The sequence below is a fragment of the Danio rerio genome, chromosome 2, assembly GCF_052040795.2.
Source record: "Danio rerio strain M-AB ecotype USA chromosome 2, GRCz13ab, whole genome shotgun sequence".
NCBI lineage: Eukaryota > Metazoa > Chordata > Actinopteri > Cypriniformes > Danionidae > Danio > Danio rerio.
The window spans coordinates 45,703,133-45,725,851 of NC_141022.1; the positions used below are offsets into that span (position 1 = coordinate 45,703,133).

Sequence of the window (22,719 nt, forward strand, 5' to 3'; positions counted from 1 at the left end):
AATTAAGTTCACCAAGTCTTTGGACTGTGGGGGAAACCGGAGCACCCGGAGGAAACCATTGCCAACACGGGGAGAACATGCTACAGAAATGCTAGCTGGCCCAGCTGAGAATCTAACCAGCCACCTTCTTACTGTGAGGCGACAGTGCTAACCACTGAGCCACCATGACGCCTGCATGAAATGATGTAAAGCGTTTTTTTTTTTTTTATTCAGCTAAACGAACACAAAATCACTGCACTTCAGTTGTATTCAATCCCAATCCTGCAAAAAGAACATTCAGAAGCACCCATAATCGCAGTACACAATCAAAATCATTTTATTTTATTGACACAAATCCTTTGTACAAGTTAAACAAAACAGTTAATAAAGAATTTCTCCAGGTTTGCCCCGATTGGACAAAACCTTCAAGTAACTTTAAATAAATAATCAGATTGACGTGTCGTCTGTTTGCTAACAGAGCACAGTAACATAGGGAGGGGGAAAAAGAGAGGAGAGGAATATGAAACACTGTTTCCTCAGCAGTAGTTCACTGGTGTGTAAATCCTGCGGTCTTCATGTGTCCATTAACACCACTAACACTGGCTCAACTTCAGAGCAAACACAACACCTTCCACAGGGGTGTGAGAGCATGTTTTCAAGAGTACATGATGTGGGTGAACATGAGATGATGCGTCTCCTAGATACTTGTTGTGTTTGTGCGTGTCATTTATTGAGATGACCACCAATATACAGTCAACACTGACAGAGCGAACTCTTCTGAATACTGATATGATCCACAAAAGTTATGAAGGGACGCAGAAAGCTGAACAAAAACACACCGTCATCGTAAGACTAGAAGTCTAAACATTTAACACACCACTCGAGAGAAAAGAAATGAAACAAGGCGGAGTCTAAATGGTGGAGTTTGAAGTTCGGGAGGAATCAATCCACACTGTTTGAGATGAATTGTACTCAGCCTGGGTGTGTCCAATGTCATTTAGGGGAGTGGCCTAAAGTTTGGGAGGGGCTAATGGGATTCAGGAGGAGACCATTGTGGGTGGAGCCTGGTTGATGTGCATATATTATTTAGGCATATAGCTTAAAATGTGTGTGGCTACTGCAATTCAGGAGGAGTCACTGTTGTGGGAGGAGTTTAAAGCCTGGGTGTGGTAAATATATGCCATTTAGGGGAGGGGCTAATGCAATTCAGGTAAAGTGCTGTAAGAGGAGTTCACGGCCTGGGTGTGGCCAGTATTTGTCATGTAAAGGAGTGGCTTGACATTTCAGAATTCAGGAGAAGTCTGTTGTGGGAGGAGTTAACATAACGGGATTGGTCAATGAATGTAATTTGGGGCGTTAATTAAAGTTTCTTATGGGCTAATGCAATTCAGGGGAGGTCACTGTTGTGGAAGAAATTTAAAGCCTGGGTGTGGTAAATATAAGCCATTTAGGGGAGGAGCTTGAAGAGTGGGAGGAGCTAATGCAATTCAGGAAAATAAAGTGCTGTGGGAGGAGTTTACAGCCTGGGTGTGGCCAGTATATGTAATTTAGGGGAAGGGCTTAAAGTTTGGGAGGGGCTAAAGTAATTCAGAAGGAGAAAGCGCTGCAGAAGGAGTTTGCAGACTGAGTGCGGTGAGTAAATGTGACTTAAGGGAGGGTCTTGACGTGTAGGAGGGGCTAATATGGTTCAGGAGGAATAAGTGCTGTAAGAGGAGCCTGCAGACTGTTTGTGGCCAGTTTATGTAATTTAGGAAAAGTGCTTAAATTTTAGGAGGGGTTAAAGTAATTCAAAAAGCGTAAGTGCTACGAGAGGAGTTTGCAGTCTGGGTGTGGTGAATAAATGTGATTTAGGGGAGGGGCTTGACGTGTAGGAAGAGCTAATATAATTCAGAAGGAATCAGTACAGTGGGATTATCTTGCAGGATGGTTGTGGCCAGACTATGTAAGGGAAGGAATTAAAGTTTGGGAGGGGCTAAAGTAATTCAGGAGACAGTGCTGTAGGAGGAGTTTGCAGTCTGGGTGGGGTGAATAAATGTGGCTTGATGTGTAGGAGGGGCTAATATGGTTCAGAAGAAGTCAGTGCTATAAGAGGAGCCAGCAAACTGGACGTGGCCAGTATATGTAATTGAGGGGCAGGGCTTAAAGTTTGGGAGGAGCTAAAGTAATTCAGGAGACAGTGCTGTGGGAGGAGTTTACAGACTGGGTGTGGTGAATAAATGTGATCTAGGAGAGGGGTTTAAAATGTAGGAGGGGCTAATATAAATCAGAGGGAGTCAGTGCTGTGAGAGCAGCCTGCAGACTGGTTGTGGCCAGTTTATGTAATTAAAGGGGCAGGGCTTAAAGTTTGGGAGGTGCTAAAGTAATTCAGAAAGAGACAGTGCTGTGGGAGGAGCTTGCGGAATGGGTGTGGCCAGTCTATGTAATAAAGCAGAAGGGCTTAAAGTTTGAGAGGGGCTAAAGTAATTCAGAAGTGCTGTGGGAGGAGTTTTCAGACAAGGTGTGGTGAATAAATCTAATTGTGGGAGGGGCTTGAAGTGTAAAAGAGGCTAATATAATTCACAAGGGATCAGTGCTGTGGGAGGAGTTTGCATAGTAACATTTGCAGTCTCTTTCCCTTCACTGTTGACACATGAATGGTTGAATGGATGAGGCAAATGTTCATGAATCTGCTGGACAGGAGAAGCAGAAAAGTATATGAACAATAACACTATAGGTAACTGTATGTGGCGACTATGTTAAATATGTTCTAGTGTGTGTGTGTGTGTCTTTATTTGTGTGACGATAATTAGAGGTATTCGTCCTTCTGAGGTATTGTGTAAAAAAAAAAAGTTTTATTACTAATCAGTGCTTCGCGATAATCCTGTTATAATGTGTCTGAATCGTGTGTGTATGCGTTTTAAAAAGGCACCGGCATTGGCTTTAAGCGGTGTGGTCTGTTTACATAATAATCGTCCCTCATAATTGTACAATGTCGGCATGCATGTGTATGAGCGTACGAGAGTGTGTGGCGGCAAACCATCACACGGCCACTTTCTCCAGAGAGCGTATGGGCGGAGTTATTGCTTTCAGGCCGTTGCCAGGGCAGCTGTTGCCACGGCTCAGAGCATGTCCTGGTGGCCCTGCATTGTGGGAGTGTTCAAATGGCCGTGGCAGGAAGACGGGACATGAGCGGGTGCGAGCGTGGCCTTTGTGGCCTCCAGCGTGGCAGATGAGATGGCTTACTGTGTCCAGCGTGGAAAGTGTGTGCTGGTGCGTGTGTGTGTGCGTCTGCTCCTCGCGACGCTTCAGCGAATACCAAGTGAGGAAGATGAACAGGAAGCCCAGGAACTTCAAGCTCGCTGCTAGACCAAAGTAGACGAAGCGGAGGGAAGTGACATCGTACTCCCAGCAGGACCCATGGAAACCACAGTCCTGCTGCCACAGCATACAGGTGGTGTCAATCACAGCTCCAAAATAGATAGGAGTGGGGATGTAGGCTGCGGAGACAGATAAAGAGAGAATTTATTAGCCCATATTATGACTATCCAAGCATTTGAGAGTGAGAGTTCACGGGCTGACTAATTAATGCCTAAATTATTATGCATTTCCTTTTCATTTGAGGTACAACATTATAAAGATATTGAGTAATAAAATGTCGGGAATGTGCATGTAATCGTCAGTAAACAATTTATTTGTTATGGAAACATACAGAGCAGCCCAAAGCATAATGATAGTTCATGATAGTTGCATGCTTTTATTGGTTTATTGGCATCATAAGTGTTTAAAATATTTTATAAACCCGTCCAGTTAAAGTACTTACTGTTTGCCACTTTGCCAATAGACTAAACTAAACGTAAAAAAAGTAAACATTTACAGGCTATTTATTAATTTATACAATAAAAAAAAAACATTAAATACAAAAATATAAAAAAATTAAATACAAAATAAAACAAAATAATTAAATAAAACAAGAAAACAAAATAAAACAAACAAAAATAAACAAATAAATAAAACAAAAAGATTTAAAAAGAATTATATTTATTAATTTATACATTTATTCATGGAAAATAAAATACAAAAAAACAAAACTAAATTAAACAATGAACAACATAAATAAATGATTGCAAAATAATTAAAACAAGAAAACTAAATAAAACAAAACAAAAAATTTATATTTACTAATTTATACATTTATTCACAAAAAATTAAATAAAAACAATAAAAAAAAAATAAAAAGAATAAAACAAAATAAAACAAAATAAAACATCTCATTCTAAATGTATACCTTTATTCATGGAAAAAAAAATAAAATAAAAAAATTTCTATTAAAAAAAGAAATACAAAATAATTAAATGGAACAAGAAAAAACTAAAAAAAAAAAAGCTAAAAAAAAAAAAAAAAAAAATATATATATATATATATATATATATATATATATATATATATATATATATATATATATATATATATGTAAAACATTTAAATTTAGTTTATACATTTATACATGGACACAAACAATACAATTAAAAAATTTAATAAAAAAATGTAACTAAATTAAATTTAACAAAAATTTGAATATAATTTTTAATGCAAAATAAAATGAATAAAAAGAATTAAATAAACAATGAAAACTAACTAAAACTAAACAAAAAATAAAACGATTATATTTATAAATTTATACCTTTATTCATGAAAATAAATTAAATAAAACACATAAATTATATAAAAAACAAAAATGAATAAATAAATAAAATCAAACATACATTTCAAATAATATTTTTATTTAAAATAAAATAAAATAATTAAATAAAAAACTAGATAAAACAAAACAAAAATTAAAAAAACATTTATATTTATTAATTTATACATTTATTCATGGAAATAAATAAAACAAAAAATGATAAAAATAAATAAATAAAACAAAAACCAAAAAGTAAAAAAAAATAAAATATTTTTATTCAGAAATGTATACCTTTATTCATGGAAAAACAAAAACAAAAAAAATACAATTGAATAATAGTAAAAAAAATAATAAAAAAATAAAAAATATATATCTAAATAAAACAAAACATTTACAGGCTATTTAAATATATAAAATCACATTGCAAACAAGCACTGTTGATGATTTAAAAATATAAATATTAGTGCACCAGGACCAGTAAACTGACTGCAGCAAACTTTCATTTGCATGATTCCTCTAAACACACTCCTCCCATAAATGTAACGTCTGAAAGTGAATCTCCTACTAATGCATATGCAGTAAGCTCAGCTGCAAAAACAAATGGTGTTTTATTATAAAAAGGAGGCTTTTTTATTAAATCCAGCCCATTGGTATTCAAATAAAGTTATTCACAAACAAAAACCACTTCGACATAAAGCTCAGTTTGCATATTCAATATATTGCACAACCTTAGTGGACAGACCAAGAAGAATTGAATAAAATCCACCCAATCCTACCAAGAGTCCTGAGAAGAACAAACTGCATTCCCAGAGCAAACGGCCTGTCCTCTTCATCCACTGACCTGAGCCGGAATTAAAAGAAACAGGTGAGTGGAAATATAGTGAAAATTCATAGACATCAGATTCAAAGATTTTTTTAAATCAGTATTCATTTTAAATTAGGATCCTTTGTAATTCACACCATCCGCATATTTAGCACCATAAAAGTAATTCCTGTACTTCACATATCTTGTGCACATAATATTTACATTAAAACTGTCATAGTAATGATGATTTGAAGATCACTTTTAAAAATGTTGACTGTTTTAAACAGTCATGCTTAAAAAAATACTTTAATAAAATTTGTCGAATGGGTTTCTCAAATAATGATAAAATGTGCATTGTCATAGATTTAGTACAAGATAAAAAGTTTTTTTTAAATTAAACATTTCTCATTTTTTTGTCAGTTTTTGGCAGCAGCACAGTACAATTGTTGAAATAACACCCTAAACTTTCAATTCAAGCACTTTCAAGAAGCTGTGTTTGTTATTGAGCACTTTTCTGGGCTTAAATTCATGTCTGAAATTCAAGTATTTTCTAGAAGCGTGGGAATCCTGACCCAAATGTGTCCCAGATGATGACAATAATAATACTGTGTGAGGAGGTGCAGAGAGCAGACCTGAGCGTAACAATGATGACGGAGGGCTGAGCGCAGGCGGTGATGAGCGTGACGATGAAGAGGAAGATGAGGAAGGTGATGAGAGTCCCACAGGTGCGTTCACACTTTCCCGCCAGAGCGAAGCCGTTCTCGTTTAGGTACGTCTTGACGATCACCAGCTGCAGCTCGTGGTTTCCTCCTGACGGCGTGATCACCTGACGACTCTGAACGCATGCGCAGTCCGAATAGTTTCTGATCTGCCCGGGAGAAAAAAAAACAGGAGAAATGTCAATCATATTGCATAATACTTTGTAAACAATTAACGTTTTATTTATTATTAAAATGCTTAAGTATAAAAAATTTAAAATAGAGCTAAAATGCCTTGTCTGATTTAAGCAATATTGAGTCAAGTAATTAAATTAAATGACTTTTCAAATTTTAACAATGTAATTACTATTTCATTACTTTTTGAAGTAATTCACCCACCATGCACACATACACGAAAACAACAGCTTATTAATTCATCAATCTGTAAACAGGTGACATCAGGCCTTTTTATAGATCAGCTAAAACAGATGCAAGACTTTTCAGATGATTAATGATGATCATATTTTTGTTGTTTCGTCATGTCTTGGATTTATATTTTCTGTTTTTTATTATTTATTTATAGAAGCTATAAATACAGTACAATGATTCCACTTAGGAGAGTTTACATTTCCCATCGCTAAACATTTATTTTTTTTACAAATTATAAAATAACCGAACACAATAAAAATAAAGAAAAGTTTCATCAAATAAAATAAATAAAAATAACAGTAACAATAAAATGATAACAAATAATATCAATAATAAACATACAAAGGTCAGAGAGGGTCAAATCTTTACTCACTCAACTTCCGGTCATAATCAACTGTAAATTCCTAATCTGAAGAGAGGATTAAGAGGGGGGAGTGCAATGGGTTTTAAATTAAAAACTGTTTGTTCTGTGGATGGGAATTAGATAGTAATTTTTTTATATTTCTATGAAGATTAGTTTATTAGTTTATTGCCATGTCAGCTACTAAGGCTATTTTCATGGCAAGAGCGTTTCAGTAATTAACAAACATCAACAGTAAAAAATAAATAATTGAATATACAGTTTAAATAAGATTTTTCTGCTTAATACATGTTAAAAATTCTAATACTTTTTCTGGAGTCACTTTGTTAAAAATGTCCTCAAGAGAGTTCTCATCATAAAAAGTCTTTCTGGAGTCATTAAAAGCAGGGCAGTCCAGTAAAATGTGTTTTACAGTCCATGGGGTTTTACAGTGTAAACATTGGGTAGGGTCTTCATCTTTGAGTAAAAAGTTATGTGTTAATCTTGTATGTCCAATACGACATCTGGTAAAAATGACTTGATCAGCTCGTTTCTTAAAATGTCTTATACCTCTGTGTGTAATTTCAGGCTGGATTTCGTGTAATTTATTGTTTTTCAGAGTATCCCACTCCTCCTGCCACTTATTTAAAATGTAATTATTAATAAAAGGTCTCATCTCAGATGGAGAAGTTTGACATTTGTTTACAGCTTGTCTATGGAGATTAGATGGAGTAATCTGATGTAATCAGTCCACTTGGACCAGATATTTCTAAATCCATTATTTTGAAGTCAAAGGAAGAATGTAATTTTTTCCCCATCACATAAACATTATATACTATTTCTAGCCATTCTTGGGTTGTTGGGGATTTAGGAAGTGTGGAAATAAAAATTTCTATCATCTAATTCCAAATGGACAATAATCTACGTATAACTGAAAAGTTATATTCTTAGGTTTTTTAATTATATTATTTCATTGACATGCCAGCTAGGAGGGTCATTTAACCTTTGCCTTGCTGACTACAGGCTAAGCCAAAGTGATGCAATTATCAGTTTCACAGCATGGGGTGTCTATTGTTTTCTCTTTTCGATCAAATGGTCAGGCGGTTTCTGTCTCCAGAACATGATGAGATTAGACCTGAAAAAGCAGTTTACCCTGCCGACCACAACTCTTAATTTGCATGCTTTGTTTAGCCAAATCCCCTCCTCCTAAGAACACAATATAGACATGAAATCTTTGTCTTAAATCAGACTTGTGTGAGACTTGTGAGAGACTTGTGAAAGAACTTGCAGACTGCGGACCTCTAGAAGGCTCTTGCAGACACATGGACATCTTAAAGACGTTGTATGACTGCAGATTAACCAACACGTCTCAATAAAGGAATTCTGCTTGTTTCGAGTCTCCTGGACTGGGTTCTCTCTTCTTTTCACTCATTTATTTTTTTACAACAGAAGTAACTGCTTTTCTGGCTGCGTCTATTAAAATATCAATATCAAGATTTACTAATTTTGATATCAGAGCAGAAATAAAAAACCATGAGTTGAAAGGGTGGTGTAATATTAAGTATGAGTTCTATTACTCCATGTACTTCTATAGAAAATTGTTTTATTACCGTGCATTCCCAAAAAATGTGCCAGCGATTAGGTTCTTGAGACTCACATAGTCTCCAGCACTTAGTGTCCTTTCCTGTGGCGTATGCTCTTTGTTTTGGCGTGATGAATAAGATTTATTCTTATAGTATTTTTTGTCTTGAAAATAGGTAAAATGTGCATTGTTGATGAAAAGTTTTACACATTATGTAATTTATTTAAGAAAAAAGGCTACTGGTAGCACTAAATTGAAATGTAAAAGTTTGCAAACATTATAAACAAGCAATTGATTTGGTGGAACCATAACAAATCCTTTGAATCTGACAATATACTATTCAAAAACAAACCACAATTTTAGTTATTCACTATAAATGACATTTATTTCACATGTCGAACAATTGTATTTGAAGAGTGTGAAATGTGCCGACAAAGACTCAAATACCATGTTTCTTTTCACATTTTTTGGCTTGCATTACATTAAGTTGAATAAATGTGCTGTGACTTGTATTACAAAGTGATTTAAGATAAAAAAAAACTTTATTCCAAATAATAAAGTGCAATCAGTAGTTTCAACCCTGTTTTTTTTTTTTGGACAGATGGGAAAGGACTCACTCCTGAGGTGTGGTTGGCGATGTTGCTGCATCCAGCCAGACAGGGGTTGAAGTATGTGATGCCGTCAGAGCCGCAGACGGGTGCGTATTCATGAATCTTACAGCCACAGTTCACATTACAACTTCCCGTCAGGTTCCGGTGAGACAGAGTCAGTGTGGGCCTGCAATACACACACCAAACATCATTCACATCAGATACATTCATGTGCATTCCTACACTAAAACTAAAAATACAAACAAAATTGTAAAACAATAAAAGTCTTTATAAATAATATTTAAATAACATTTCCAATATTAAAAATACTATCTTAAAATGAAAAACAATATTATAAAAAGAAAAGAATTAAGACAATCAATTAAAATACGGTCATATTGTAAAAAATAGGGTATATGACGAAGCATGCTAATAGGACTTTTAATTTGACAGTAACCTGGGTTAAGCGCTTCCGGCGAACTGAATGCCAATGCAAAAACCGGTGCATTTAAGGTCTGTTTTCTTTAAAAATCAGCGATCTCCACTAGCTGAGTGATGTCCGAATTAAAGTGGGCCTCAGATTGTACAAGAAGCACTGCATCAAATTACATTTTCCACCTCTGTGTCTTTATAATATAACCATTTATTTTACCCCAGTATATTCAATGGAGCTTCTGCGCTAGCCTGCTGATTCTGACGGGCGCGTGCGAGTAAACGGCTTTTTCTCCCGTTTTACGCTTGAGCAACTAAATAAATGTCAAAGTTTATTTAACTGAATGTATTTTAATAACATTACAACATCGATGCTGTAAAAGGAACCGTATACAATGGAAAAAAGTTCACAATAACAGGTCACCGGAAGTTTATCAGCATGGGAACAGCACTAGCTCGGCATATACCTAATTGTTGTGGCGTGAGGACAAATTAATTATGTTATAATGTTGTTATCCCTAATTTAAGCTTACAATGCTTATAAACCAGCATTTTATTTACATAATATATATAATATAAAAGTATATAAGTATACAGGGTTCTAACACCTTTTTCAACTTCAAATTCCAGCACTTTTCATGCATTTTCAATGTGCAATTTTTATGCTTTTCCAGCACCTAACAACCACGGTAAATTACAATTATTGTATATATGCTGTATGTACTTTTTCACATTTAAATCCATTGTGCTATTTTAAAAAAACACAATATGACATTTCAACTTAAAGTGTTGAAAAATGAGCTTACAGTCAGATTGTGTTTGGGTGTAGAACCAAACTTTAATGACCAGTCGTGATATTTCATGTGCAATGCTTTTCAAAATTCATGTAACAAATTAAATCCTTATGAGAACAATTTTATGCACTCGCACAAATGCTCCCAAATATATTTTTAGCTCGCATAGCTAACATTTCAGGTATATATGCAACCAAAACGGTCAGATTTTCGAGCCCTGCAATTTCAAATTTAAGCACTTTGTCCAAAATCCAAGCACTTTTCTAACTTTGAAAACACTATATTAAAAATTATCCAGGATTTCCAGCACCTGTGCGAACCCCAGTATAAAAAACCGAAAAAACATTTTAAAAATAAGTATAAAAGCAAACAGAAATGATAGTGGCATGACAAATACTTTCAATTTGGCAGTATACGGAACAGAAAAACGTAACATTTTTCTGAATTAAAAAAAAAATATGTATAAAGAGAAAAGAAACCATAATTTAATTTGCTACAAGTAATAATTTGACATGTTTAACTTAAACAATAATATTTAATGCGGAACATTTAGCACCATACATTTTCTAATTTTATGCTGTAAATGAAGTCGCATTAAATAACTAATTCACTTAAAACATATGCACATAAACATATTTTCTCTAATACCCAGTGGTGTAAGGGATGTTGATTCCACCGAGGTTGATGCTTTCGCAGCCGACGATGAAAAGCGTGGAGAAGCAGAGCAAAGACACGCCGCTGCAGATCATGGCCAACTTCGCAGCTTCTCTTGCGCCCAGTTTGAGTTTCTTAATAATGTAACCACCTAAAAATATGCCAACACCTGCACTGGGTACGATGATCAGACCTGCACATGCAAACACACAATTAGGTGAATATTATGATCGGGTCAGCGCATGTTTGTGACTCTCTGTGTGTGTGTGTGTGTGGTTTACCTGTGTAAATGCTGGCACTGGATGCTGGAACACCAAACTGAGATTCAATAAATTTGGGGATGAAAGTGATGAAGGCTGTGACGATGGCACATTCTGCTGTATACGACAAACTGACGAACAAAAACGTCACGTTGCTCAATATGCGCACGGCTGCTTTTGGCAAATCTGCAGAAAAACAGACAAATTCAGAATTATCTCAGCTGAAATGGATCATAAAAATGTGCTCATTATCGGAAAAAACTGATCTTGAGATATTTTATTTTTATGCAATATATATATATATATATATATATATATATATATATATATATATATATATATATATAGAGAGAGAGAGAGAGAGAGAGAGAGAGAGAGATGTGCGCGAGAGCTTAAAAGCTAAAGTTTCCTTGCACAAAACCATGCCTGGAAAATGCAACTGGTGCAATCATTTCTCTTTAAAATAGATTTTTTTAAAAAGCGGTGCTTGTGCACCCACTGTCCTGCTGCTTTTAAAATATCTCTGGTTTATTTGTATGCAGCAGCTGTTGCCGCTTTCGCTTTTACCATTCTTTGAACAGATTATTACTGGGCCTATCATCCTTTCACTATCGCACACATAATGTTTTTCACCTGCTTACTTTTGTTTGCACTTATTTTTGCTAAAATGGTTTAATTATCCTTTACAATAACATTGCTTTATTTGGAGATTAACTCTCTATTTCTCTATAGTTATCTGATGATCTGGGACCTTTAGTCTGGACAAACTACCGTGTATAGTTTTAAATAAATGGGAATACTTTTTTTAAATGTCAGTTGTTGTTGTTTTTTAGAACATGTTTGTTGAATAAAAAGTGTATGTATATTGCTATATTTAGCTTGTTTTGACGCATTTTTAAAAATGTTTGGCAAGGAAATAATTAGTTTGGTGTGGCCAGAAAAAAAAAAGTAAATGCTTTGTGTTAAGCCCTAAAAAGTCATGGGAAATAAAAAATAAAAAAGTTAAAGAGGCATGTTAACAAAACACAATTCAAATCAAGAAATTTTACCATGCCAATGTCAAATTTATGAAATATCTATGCATTTTTTTCCCCCAACAGCAAAATTTTGGATAGTAAAAAAGGCGAGTGGCTAGTAATGCTGGAAAACTACCAGCCACAGTGGCTAATGATGATCAAAAAAGTTAACGTCAAACCCTGAATATGTGTGTGTGTTTGTGTATGAATGTATGTATGTATGTGTATGTATATATATATATTACGTTGTGCCTTCAATTTTTTATTATCAGTATTTCATAAAAAATATGTAATTTTATTTAAATTTAACTATATATAAACCTAAAATTTTATATAAATAAATATATATAAATAAATATAAATAAATATATATAAATATATATATATATATATATATATATATATATATATATATATATATATATATATATATATATATATATATATATATGTGTATATATATATATATATATATATATATATATATATATATATATATATATATATATATATATATATATATATATATATATATGTATATATATATATATATATATGTATATATATATATATGTATATATATATATATATATATATATATATATATATGTATATATATATATATATATATATATATATATATATATATATATATATATATATATATATATGTATATATATATATATATATATATATATATATATATATATATATATATATATATATATATATGTATATATATATGTATATATATATATATATATATATATATATATATATATATATATATATATATATATATATATATATATATATATATATATATATATATATATATATATATTAAAAAACAAACACAGGTTCAAAGAGAACCACAGGTCAACAAGGAGATTGAAGACCGGCTTCTGCTTTAAACTGGATTGACTGATTATGTACTATGAAATATATCCTATTCAAAAATATACAGACAATTATAAAATGCAGTAAAACACCCTAAATCTGTTGAAATGCATCGATCTGATGGAGGTTGAGTTTACAGCTGGATATTATTGGGAGATCGTTGACAGTAACAGTAAACATCTCCAAGTCTGACGCTCATATGCAAGGTTATGTTACATTCTATGGCAAAAACACCATTGAGCCCACTAGATCCTCTTGTATGGCCATGTGTCCGTTATACAACACTCAAGGGGCATACATTTGGACAATTGTGCGGATATATTAAATAGTTCACGCAAAGAGAGACTTTCATTTTTACTTCATTCATAGTTTGTGGGGGAAAAAAACACTCCCTGTGCATATATCCTATTACAGAGAGGACGAAAATGATCAAGTTTAATTACTTTTTCTGTTGATTAACTTGCACAGATTAATCGTTTACCTTAAGACAAACAATGTGTGCAAACAAAATAAACTTTGCAAGTTTTGATTTCATACAGACTTTAATAAAGCAAGTTTCAAATATCCAAATCCAAAATATAAATATTGTCATAAAGGTAAAATAACAGAAAGATGCTATACTTTCAGACATCTTCATTTTCAATTAAGACTTCAGAAGAGTTAGAAATCAATATTTGGTGAAACAATGCTGATATTCTGATATAAATGTTTTTCTAAATAACAATGTTAATTTCAATGATAGACTTTAGATTTAGGTTTTTAAAAGACTTTGAAATATTTTTTTTTATTCGGTATTTGATGTAATCTCAACTGAAAAACGAAGAGAGAGTGGGACATAGAGTAGATCCTCCCTTTTTATAAAACAGCCAGTTGCGTTTAGTTTTATTACCACTCTGCCAGTGAGAATTGTTGAGCTCAAGCGCATTAAATGAAAAGTAAATGAGAAGCGTCTTGAAAGTCAGATACTAGAGAGCATATGATTAATGAAAAGATTTGATGAGAAACTAAAGTATGCGGTGACGTGAATAAAACCTTAGGTCCATTTAGGCGGAAGTGACAAACTACCAGCTTTACATGTTCATATCTTCTAAACGCAAATTGTGTCACTGTTTTGGAGCACATTAGCTTATAGATCTCTGAAAAAAACTGATACTAACATCCATTGTTAGTATCAAACATTATCTTATTTTAATTTTAAGTCCAACATAATGTTTTTACCTTTGATATTTTTGCCGAAACCCATAGAGGACGAGACCGCTTGGCTCTTCTCCTTCATCATCTCATCGTCGCTGGAGACGTCACCTGCACCCTTCTTCACACCTCTCTTACTTTTCTTTTGGCGTGGTGGCAGTTTTTTAGGGAAGGAGAACATGGGGAAGATGACCAGCAGCATTGCCACGGCACACAGCAGAAAGCCACTCCACCTGAGAAAGATAAACAGCTTTAACATCGCTGTAGAGTACTGATGAAGAGCAAACAAGAGATGAGTGTTTCCTCACCAGTTTCCTACAAAGCGCGGGTCACCCTGGTCAATATTGACAACAGTACCAGGATCGACGTAGAATCCGATCAGAATGCCACCCAGAAGATACCCAGCAGCAGGTCCGAGAGCGCCCATGACATACATAATGGCTAAACACACACACAAAAAGACGATCATCAATGTTCTTGAGCTGAACAAGCTACTTTGCTTGATACATCAATCAGTGGAAAGCCATTACAGACTTTTGTCACACTTTACAGTGATGTTCCATTGGTTAACGTTATTTATTAAAAACAAACGAAGAAATATAAATACCTGTACAGCATTCATTTATCATCATAACACATTATTAAAATCCAGAGTAAAGTTAGTTACATTAATGTGCCATGGGTTAACATAAACCAATGATAAACAACTTTAAATTTGATGAATTTATATTAAAAAGGTGAATAATACTGTAATAAATGTATTGCTCATTGTTTGTTTATCTTAGTAAATACATTAACATTACTAATAAATCCTTCACGAAAAACACACACACATACACACTTGTGATTGTTGAGATTATCGCCATGCGCATATGGCTAATTAAAATAATCTAAAGTATTCAGATTAAAATTGGCCGCATATTACACATTTTGGATACAACAGCCAAACAATATAAATCCCCAAAAGTACTTTTCACTGGAACTAGAAAAAAAAAATTCAAAAATCAACTTTTTGAACTCAACATCCGGCTCAGTTCACATCAGATCAGGTCAGATAAGGTTCCTGTTGCACTTCAGTTTCTGTGGTGTTGCTTTAAACTAAAGATGTGTTTACAATTCGCAGGTTTGGTTTGATTATAATGAATTCAACACACACAAAAAAGCATCTAACCGTTTAAAACATAGACTGTGATTGATGTCACACAATGTGACCATCAAAAAAAAATTAATGCTCAAGCATACCTGATTTTTCAAATAAAAAAAATCAGTGTGCTGCATAATAATATACTTTCTTACAGTAAATCTCCATTTGTCTGTGTGATGGAGGAATTCGTTGCCACTGTTGTGAATTCTTTAGACATTTTTAAGCTCTTCACTAGGCCTGTCACAATAACCAATACATTTACTTATCGTGCAGTATTTGTACAAGACAGGGCTCAACAATAAGGACTGCCCAGTGGCCCAGGGCCAGCGTGAAAGACGCTCAGGACAGTGAACAGGATTGTCACTGGCCCCTGCCAGTAACGATGAGCATGTTATTTTTTTCCGTAACCTGGTAACAACTAGTACAGCGAAAAGATGGCGGCATGGAAGCAACATCAAACTATGAGGCTTAAAGAAAATATGTTTCTAAAGTCTTGGAAGCAGACAATTGCATGGGTACAAAATTAAGCAAAAAAAAAAAAGTTGTCGTCAGTTTGGCAAGCCATTTCTATCAAAATAATTTAGAATTGCAATAAAATACCAGCACATTTTCTATACTGCTCTTTCGTTTCTATAAAATCTAGAAATTTGCTCATTATACATTATTAACATTTTTTAAATGTTCAAATTCTAGATTCACAGATAATATTTTGCCACATTATTTAAAATATGTGGCTAAGAAATAGCTATTAACTTTTTTTTTTTTTGTGGGGCCAGTGAAAACTTTGGTAGGGCAAGTAAAAATCTTAACCACAGGCCCAATCGGCCCAGTAGAAAAAATCCTTAGTGTTGAACCCTGCATGACCACAATAATTTTGGTGTTGCAATATACAGTGCATCACAAAAGCGAGTACACCCTTCAAATTTCGTAAAATATTTATTTATATATTTTAATAGGACAACACTGCAGAAATGCCTCTTTGACAGAATGAAAAGTAGTCAGTGTAAAGTTTATATAGCAGTGTAATTTTATTGCCCCCTCAAAATAACTAAAATTACAGCCAATAATAGCTGAACCCCTGGCAACACAAGAAGTTTGTGGCCTCTCCAAAATAAAGTCTTTAACCCAAATAACACATGTCCCAACTGACAGGCCAACCAATCAGTCCAGCACAGATTAGGGCTGGGCGATTAATCCAAAAGTAATTTAAATCAACCATGAGAAACTATAAATCGATCTAAACTTTCCAGGTAAATTTTTTCAATTACCTTCCCTACCATGTTTAGAGTCACATAACCCTACTCTGTTAAGGTTGATTTATACTTATTATATAATGATTTATATGTACAATATAACTCTAAAAATAAACTTCTGCCAAGCGCACGCGAACGGTTCGGCACAGCATTCGTATAACCCGCACCTCTCAAAAATATGTAAATACACGTCACAATGACACATAGCACAAGCTTTGTGATTGGTCGGTTTGGTAGCGGCAACGAGGGTGGACAGCGCGGAGAGCGGCGTTATAGGCAATGTGTGTTTTAATATTTTATTTATGTTGTAAAGTGTTTTAATAGTTGTTCAGAGTTGATGTTTAATTAAGAAAATCACAGACAGTAGATAGTGTGATTACTTCAATTATTTTAAAATCAAGCAATGCACCCTACATTCAAAAATCTCTGCAATATGTGAACATATTTACTGTACAAAACCTGTCAGTGGACTATGAGGGCAAAAACATAAAATAAATAAATGAAAATATCCTTTATTAATCGCAATAGTTAAAACACTCTGTTTTATTGAGATTTTAATCTCCGTTTATTGAGATTTCGATTTTAGTAAGATCAAGCCCCACACTGCACCCAAAAAAAGATTTTGCCGTATATTCAACCTACTTATTTAAATTAAACTCAAACAACACAATTCTTGTGGGTTTTTTAATTGTTTTATGTTCAATCCACATTTAGTTAACCAATTTGTGTTGGGACATGAATGAATTGTGTGGAAACTCACCCAGATACAGGGAAGCGTTCTCCTTCTTCACGTTGTCGTCCAGGTAAGTTGGTCCAAGCGTGTAAATGGGAGTGGATCCCATTCCCACGAGGATCTGAGCGCAGATAAACAGCGCCACATACAGGGCGTGCTCGCTTTCCTCCTGCTCCCGCTGGCATCTGGACAGTGTTGGCTTCTCCTGCCCGCTGGCGTTGGCACTGGCACTGGCACCGGCACAGAGCCCTTCTCCTCCTACTGTGCTGTTGAGCTCCTCCAGCTGATATGGCGGGGAGATGAAGTGAGGTAGGGAGAAGAGGGCGGCGCCCACCGCTATAAACACGCCCCCTACAGCCAGCCAGCGTGGCCTTTGACCCCGCCCACCGAAATAGCTGATGAAGACCACGACTATGAGGCTGCCGATGTCAAAACAGCTGACCAGCAGACCCGACTCCGAGCTCCGCAGGCTGTAGCGCTTCTCTGGAAAACACAAGGAATATGGAATGATTAGATGCTGGAGTAAAAAAGACGATGAGACTGAGAAGAGATTAAGATTAAGATTAAGATGACACTGTGATGAAGAGGGGAAGATTTTTATGTATGACACATGATTTCCAGCGACAAGCAATTAGTTGTCTGCACCAAAACTAGGGATGTTCTGATCAAGTTTTTCTGCCCTCGAGTCCGAGTCATTTGATTTTGGGTATCTACCGATAGCAAAACCCGATTCAATACTGCTATAATACATAAAAAAAGAATAAAGAAGAGTGAAGAAACAGATCCAGGATGTTCCTTATTTTTATTTAATTAACTTTATTTTAACATTCAACAACTCTGTTTACAAACAGAGCACTTCTGTGAGGTAGCTTAAACAATCAAGTAATAAAAAACATTAATTCTTCACATTTGGACTTTAGTGCAACAGTAAACATAAAAATCGAATACAAAAACAAATAGCACCTCAACTTAAAATACCCGGCAGGCAATCTAAAGTTAACATATTCACATAAAATATAACATATTCAGTTTGCTATGGCAATGTCGTCATTATCAACTTTATAATACCTCCAGACCGCTGACATACCCGCGATTTCTGCTTCAAGCTGCTTCAGTGTTCAACTTTGCCGGTCTTTAACCAATAGCGTCTCTGCAACAAAGTGATGTCATGCCAGACGCTTTGCTTTTTCTGTGTGAAGTCAAAAAAGAGGTCTAACTCTGTGTCACCGCATAACTATAGATGCGTTTTAAAATAATGAGAGTTTATAAATATATATTCGAGTCCTGATCGGGAGGTAACATCCGATTCCAATCGAGTCTAAAACCGCATGACCCCGATTTCCAATCACGTGATCGGATCTGGACATCCCTAACCAAATCCGGCACAACATGACAGAAACATTTAAATAGCAGCCACTGCACTCCCAACAAAATGGTGAAAGCTTTTAATCTAATTATTACCATTAAACCTCTTTAACATTATTAATTTGCTACTAAGTGACTGATATTGTTGGTTTGTCACAGTTCTGACTTTCATTTTCAAACAGTCTGCTGGTTACTTTATTTTCAACATATCAGGTTAACTATCTGCTGCTGCTTTCAGTAGTATGGCAATAAATGTCGAGTAAAATGATATTTAAACTCACATTGGGAGCATTTAACACTAAATAAAGCACATAATCTGTACCCGAGGTGATCTTTGTCACAGTAGTTTATGCTGTTGTTCTGCTGCAAAGTCGCAGAAATAAAAACAATTTCTAAAACAGAAATTTTGCACATCACTGTCATGGATGGTTAGGACAAAAACTACTTTAACATATAAAAGAGTACTTTTATTGTGTTGCGGTGCCGCATCGGGTGTAAATAGGACAAGGTGTGAGAGATTAAGATGAGATGAAACTAGAGACTTTTTCCACCTAGTATTTACATGCAGAAATAAATGTTAAAATTTGTTTTGATCTATAAAAGGTCCACTAACATTTCCTAAAATTCTGCTAAATATATCGCCATTTAGAGTAGTAATTGTTTAGAAAATGATAAGTGGGTATAATTCTTTTAACCCTTCGCTGGGAGTTTTACTGACAGGCGATCCAGCTAATCAAAAGGCTCATTTCACTGCCCTTTCAGCCATGTAATTCGACAGTCATCGCAGAAGAGTAACATTGGTGACTGACATGAAAATGGTGAAAATGTGCTTGTTCTTTCTGAAATCGGTAGGCAATGCAGTTTTTCCTGAAATTGTTCACTATTTTCCTGGGGAGTGCATAAATTGATAGGGGAGCACCATGGCTGATAGCAAAACCTTGTAGGACATAGCCAACTGGGGCAGGGGTTGGAAAGGGTCATTTGTGTTGCTTAAAAATTTATATAAACTATTACTATATAACTATAAACTATATAACTTTCTGTTTTTCAAATGTGCTATGTTAGTGCAAAAAAAAAACAGGCTCTAAATAATATTTTTGTGTAATTTGAAAAAAAAAAAGAAAAAAGAAACATCAGTAGCACACAGAAAAAAACTAATTTCATTGTAGTATCCAGAGGAACTGAGAATATTTAGGTGGTCTCTTAATTTTTTCCATTGCTGTAGATTTTTCGTTTGTCAAACGTGTAAATGCATGACATACAGAGTAATAATTGCTGCCCTTTTTTTTATTATAACTTAAGGAAGCTCAATCTCTAACAATAAACACTTATCTGAAACTGTTACAATATAAGTGGTTGATGAGGATTTACATAATTCCGGTTTTATTGCATAAATATAATGAAAATATTCCAGATACTTGCTTGAGATGCAGTGACCTTAAAGGAATGCTGTATCACTGTACATGGAAATGTAAAGGCATACAGAACTTTTAGAAAGAAATGATGGAAAAGATTCTTGAGGTTAATAATATACCAATGAGTTCTTTTTTTTTTCATTTATATCCCAAAGAGATCAAGTTAATAAGAACAGGACATATATTTATGAATATATGTGTTCTGCAAGTGAAACGGCTTATTTCTTTGAATTGGAAAAATATACGTGGACCAAATATAGGCCGTTGGCTGAAAGAGATGGTATGTCAATAAAAAAATAACTTGTATATTAAGAAATAAATACAGAATTTTTTATAAACTTTGGGGACCTTTTGTGTTGTTTTTAAAAGGTGGTGGATTTGGAAATGTTTTACAAGATTAGTAAAAGAGGTGATATTGTATTTTGATGTATTTTGACTGTTTGTTTATTTGTTTGCTTGTTGGTTTATGTTATATCTGGCACATGGAATGTGTATGTACATGTTAAAATATGGTAATACGGATTGGAAGGGGAAAAAAATGTATAACTTAAAAAAATAGTTGAAACCTGACAATCATGAAATTATGATAAGTTAAGAAAATAAGTTAAAATAAATGTAAAAAAAAAAATTGTTGTCATGACTGTCATTTTTTTTACAGTTTTCAAAGAGACAAATATATGGAAAGTAATGAGAATGGAAAATGATAAAGAACATCACAGATTGTGATGAGAAAAAGAAGAAAGACGATTGAGAAAACAGGCTGGAATGGGATGAAAAAGAGACTAACGTTAGAGAGAAAACAGCGGGATGAGACAAGATGAGGCTGGAATGTTCCTGAAATGTTACTGAGAATAAAATGTAAATGACATGCAGATTAAGGCAATGTGTTTTGAAAGGAGAGCATTTTGAGATGATGCTGAAAGATTAGTAAGAGATGACAGTCACAGACATGTTGAAGGGAATTCTGCCAGTTGTCAGGTGTGTTTGTTTACCTATGGTGGTGATGACGCTGCTGAGATACCCGGACACCATCAGAGACTGGATGAAGGTGAGGTAACACATGCAGAACAAGAAGCAGCGCGAGTCCGCCAGGATCCCGTCCACATAGCGCCTCAATGGCAGCCGCGGCAGCCGGAACCTCAGTAGCCCCTCCGGCTCACGAGACTCGGTTCTGACAGGTGAGCCGCACCGGGCCGAGCTGTGCGGGGCAGGCAGCAGAGTCTGATCCGCATCCCGCTCCGGAGTCTGGCTTTCGCTGAGCACCGGGAGGCTTTTAGACTTCAAACCCTGAGTTGATTCTTCACACAAATACGGGAACGGTTTAACAGGCGCGAGTCCCCCTCCCCCCGCGTCCACACCGGCACCGGATTCCATCCTGACGGGCAGCGAGAGCTAAAACACAGACGCGCACGGGCACACCAACATAACAGACTACACAAGATAAACCAGCCGCGGCTTATCTGACAGTCCGCTTCCCTTCTGGAGGAAAACACGGGCCTATAAAAACTAACGCCCTCTGATAAGGGTCCGCACCGGCTCCACGACCCGTTTATAAGCGTGAAAGAAACACAAGCATTTCAACAAAACAACACCCTATCAGATACCCATAAACAGATATGACTAAATATCAGCAGGCTCGTTGTTTGTTCACAGCACCATTTTCGTTTTAATTCGACACATATTCACCAGAACAACGCACCGAATCGACGGTCGACCTGCCGCCGGGGTCTCTGCGCCGATACCGCAGCGCTCGGCCGCTTCACACACGCGCATTCTGTCCCGTTATCGGTGCCAGATTAATAACAAACCCGATTAATTCCATCAGCGCCGTTAAGCGGTAATCGACGGCCTCCCTCTGTCTGCGCCTCCGACACAGCATCAGATCCTCGCCGTGTGATCTAAATAAACACCGCTGTCCTTGGACGGAAAGGGTAGAACGGACTGTCCGTTATTCACGGTATCGCTGTAAGCAGCATCGCCTCCAAGCGCACTCGGTCTGTACCGCAGCGGAGCAAGTAAATAAACCTCTACTTCCGGTTCACAATCTGCGGCTGCACTGCACGACCCCACTGTGTATTTAACTCGATCGATTGCAAATAGTTTTCTTCACAAACCAAACTTATTCTAAACAAATAACTAAAATGAATTTAAATCACCATCTTATAATGCAAAATCACACTAAATACAAGTGTTAAAAACATCTTTCTTGATGACTATAACAATGCCCCCTACTGTCAAAAAAACAAGATCATTTTAGAAAGCAAGGCTTCTGTCAAAATAATACGCATTTTATTGACTTTGAATGTTCCCTATTATATGCTCATGTTTTTAGATTTCATACATGACATTCTTTAGACATGAAACATATTTATAAAACGTTTATAATAATAATTATAAACACCAATGAGTGATTCTAGTTATTAGACTACTAGGTCAGTAAATGATTAACCTTTATATTACATTTATTTACATGTTATT

At 35.1% G+C, this 22,719-nt stretch overlaps 1 protein-coding gene across 2 annotated transcripts; it reads right to left on the reverse strand.

Moving 5' to 3' along the window:
* Nucleotides 1-292: 292 nt before the first annotated feature.
* slco5a1a (solute carrier organic anion transporter family member 5A1a) lies at nt 293-22,234 on the reverse strand. 2 transcript variants are annotated; one of them, XM_087239905.1, is made up of 10 exons: nt 21,234-22,234; nt 17,489-17,944; nt 14,640-14,772; nt 14,359-14,564; nt 11,245-11,409; nt 10,958-11,156; nt 9,111-9,270; nt 6,077-6,312; nt 5,416-5,480; nt 293-3,455 (listed from the first exon to the last, which is right to left on the reverse strand). In XM_087239905.1, the coding sequence occupies exons 1-10, from the start codon at nt 21,613-21,615 to the stop codon at nt 2,998-3,000; spliced, it is 2,460 nt and encodes an 819-aa protein (XP_087096031.1). In that variant the 5' UTR covers nt 21,616-22,234; the 3' UTR covers nt 293-2,997.
* Nucleotides 22,235-22,719: the final 485 nt, after the last annotated feature.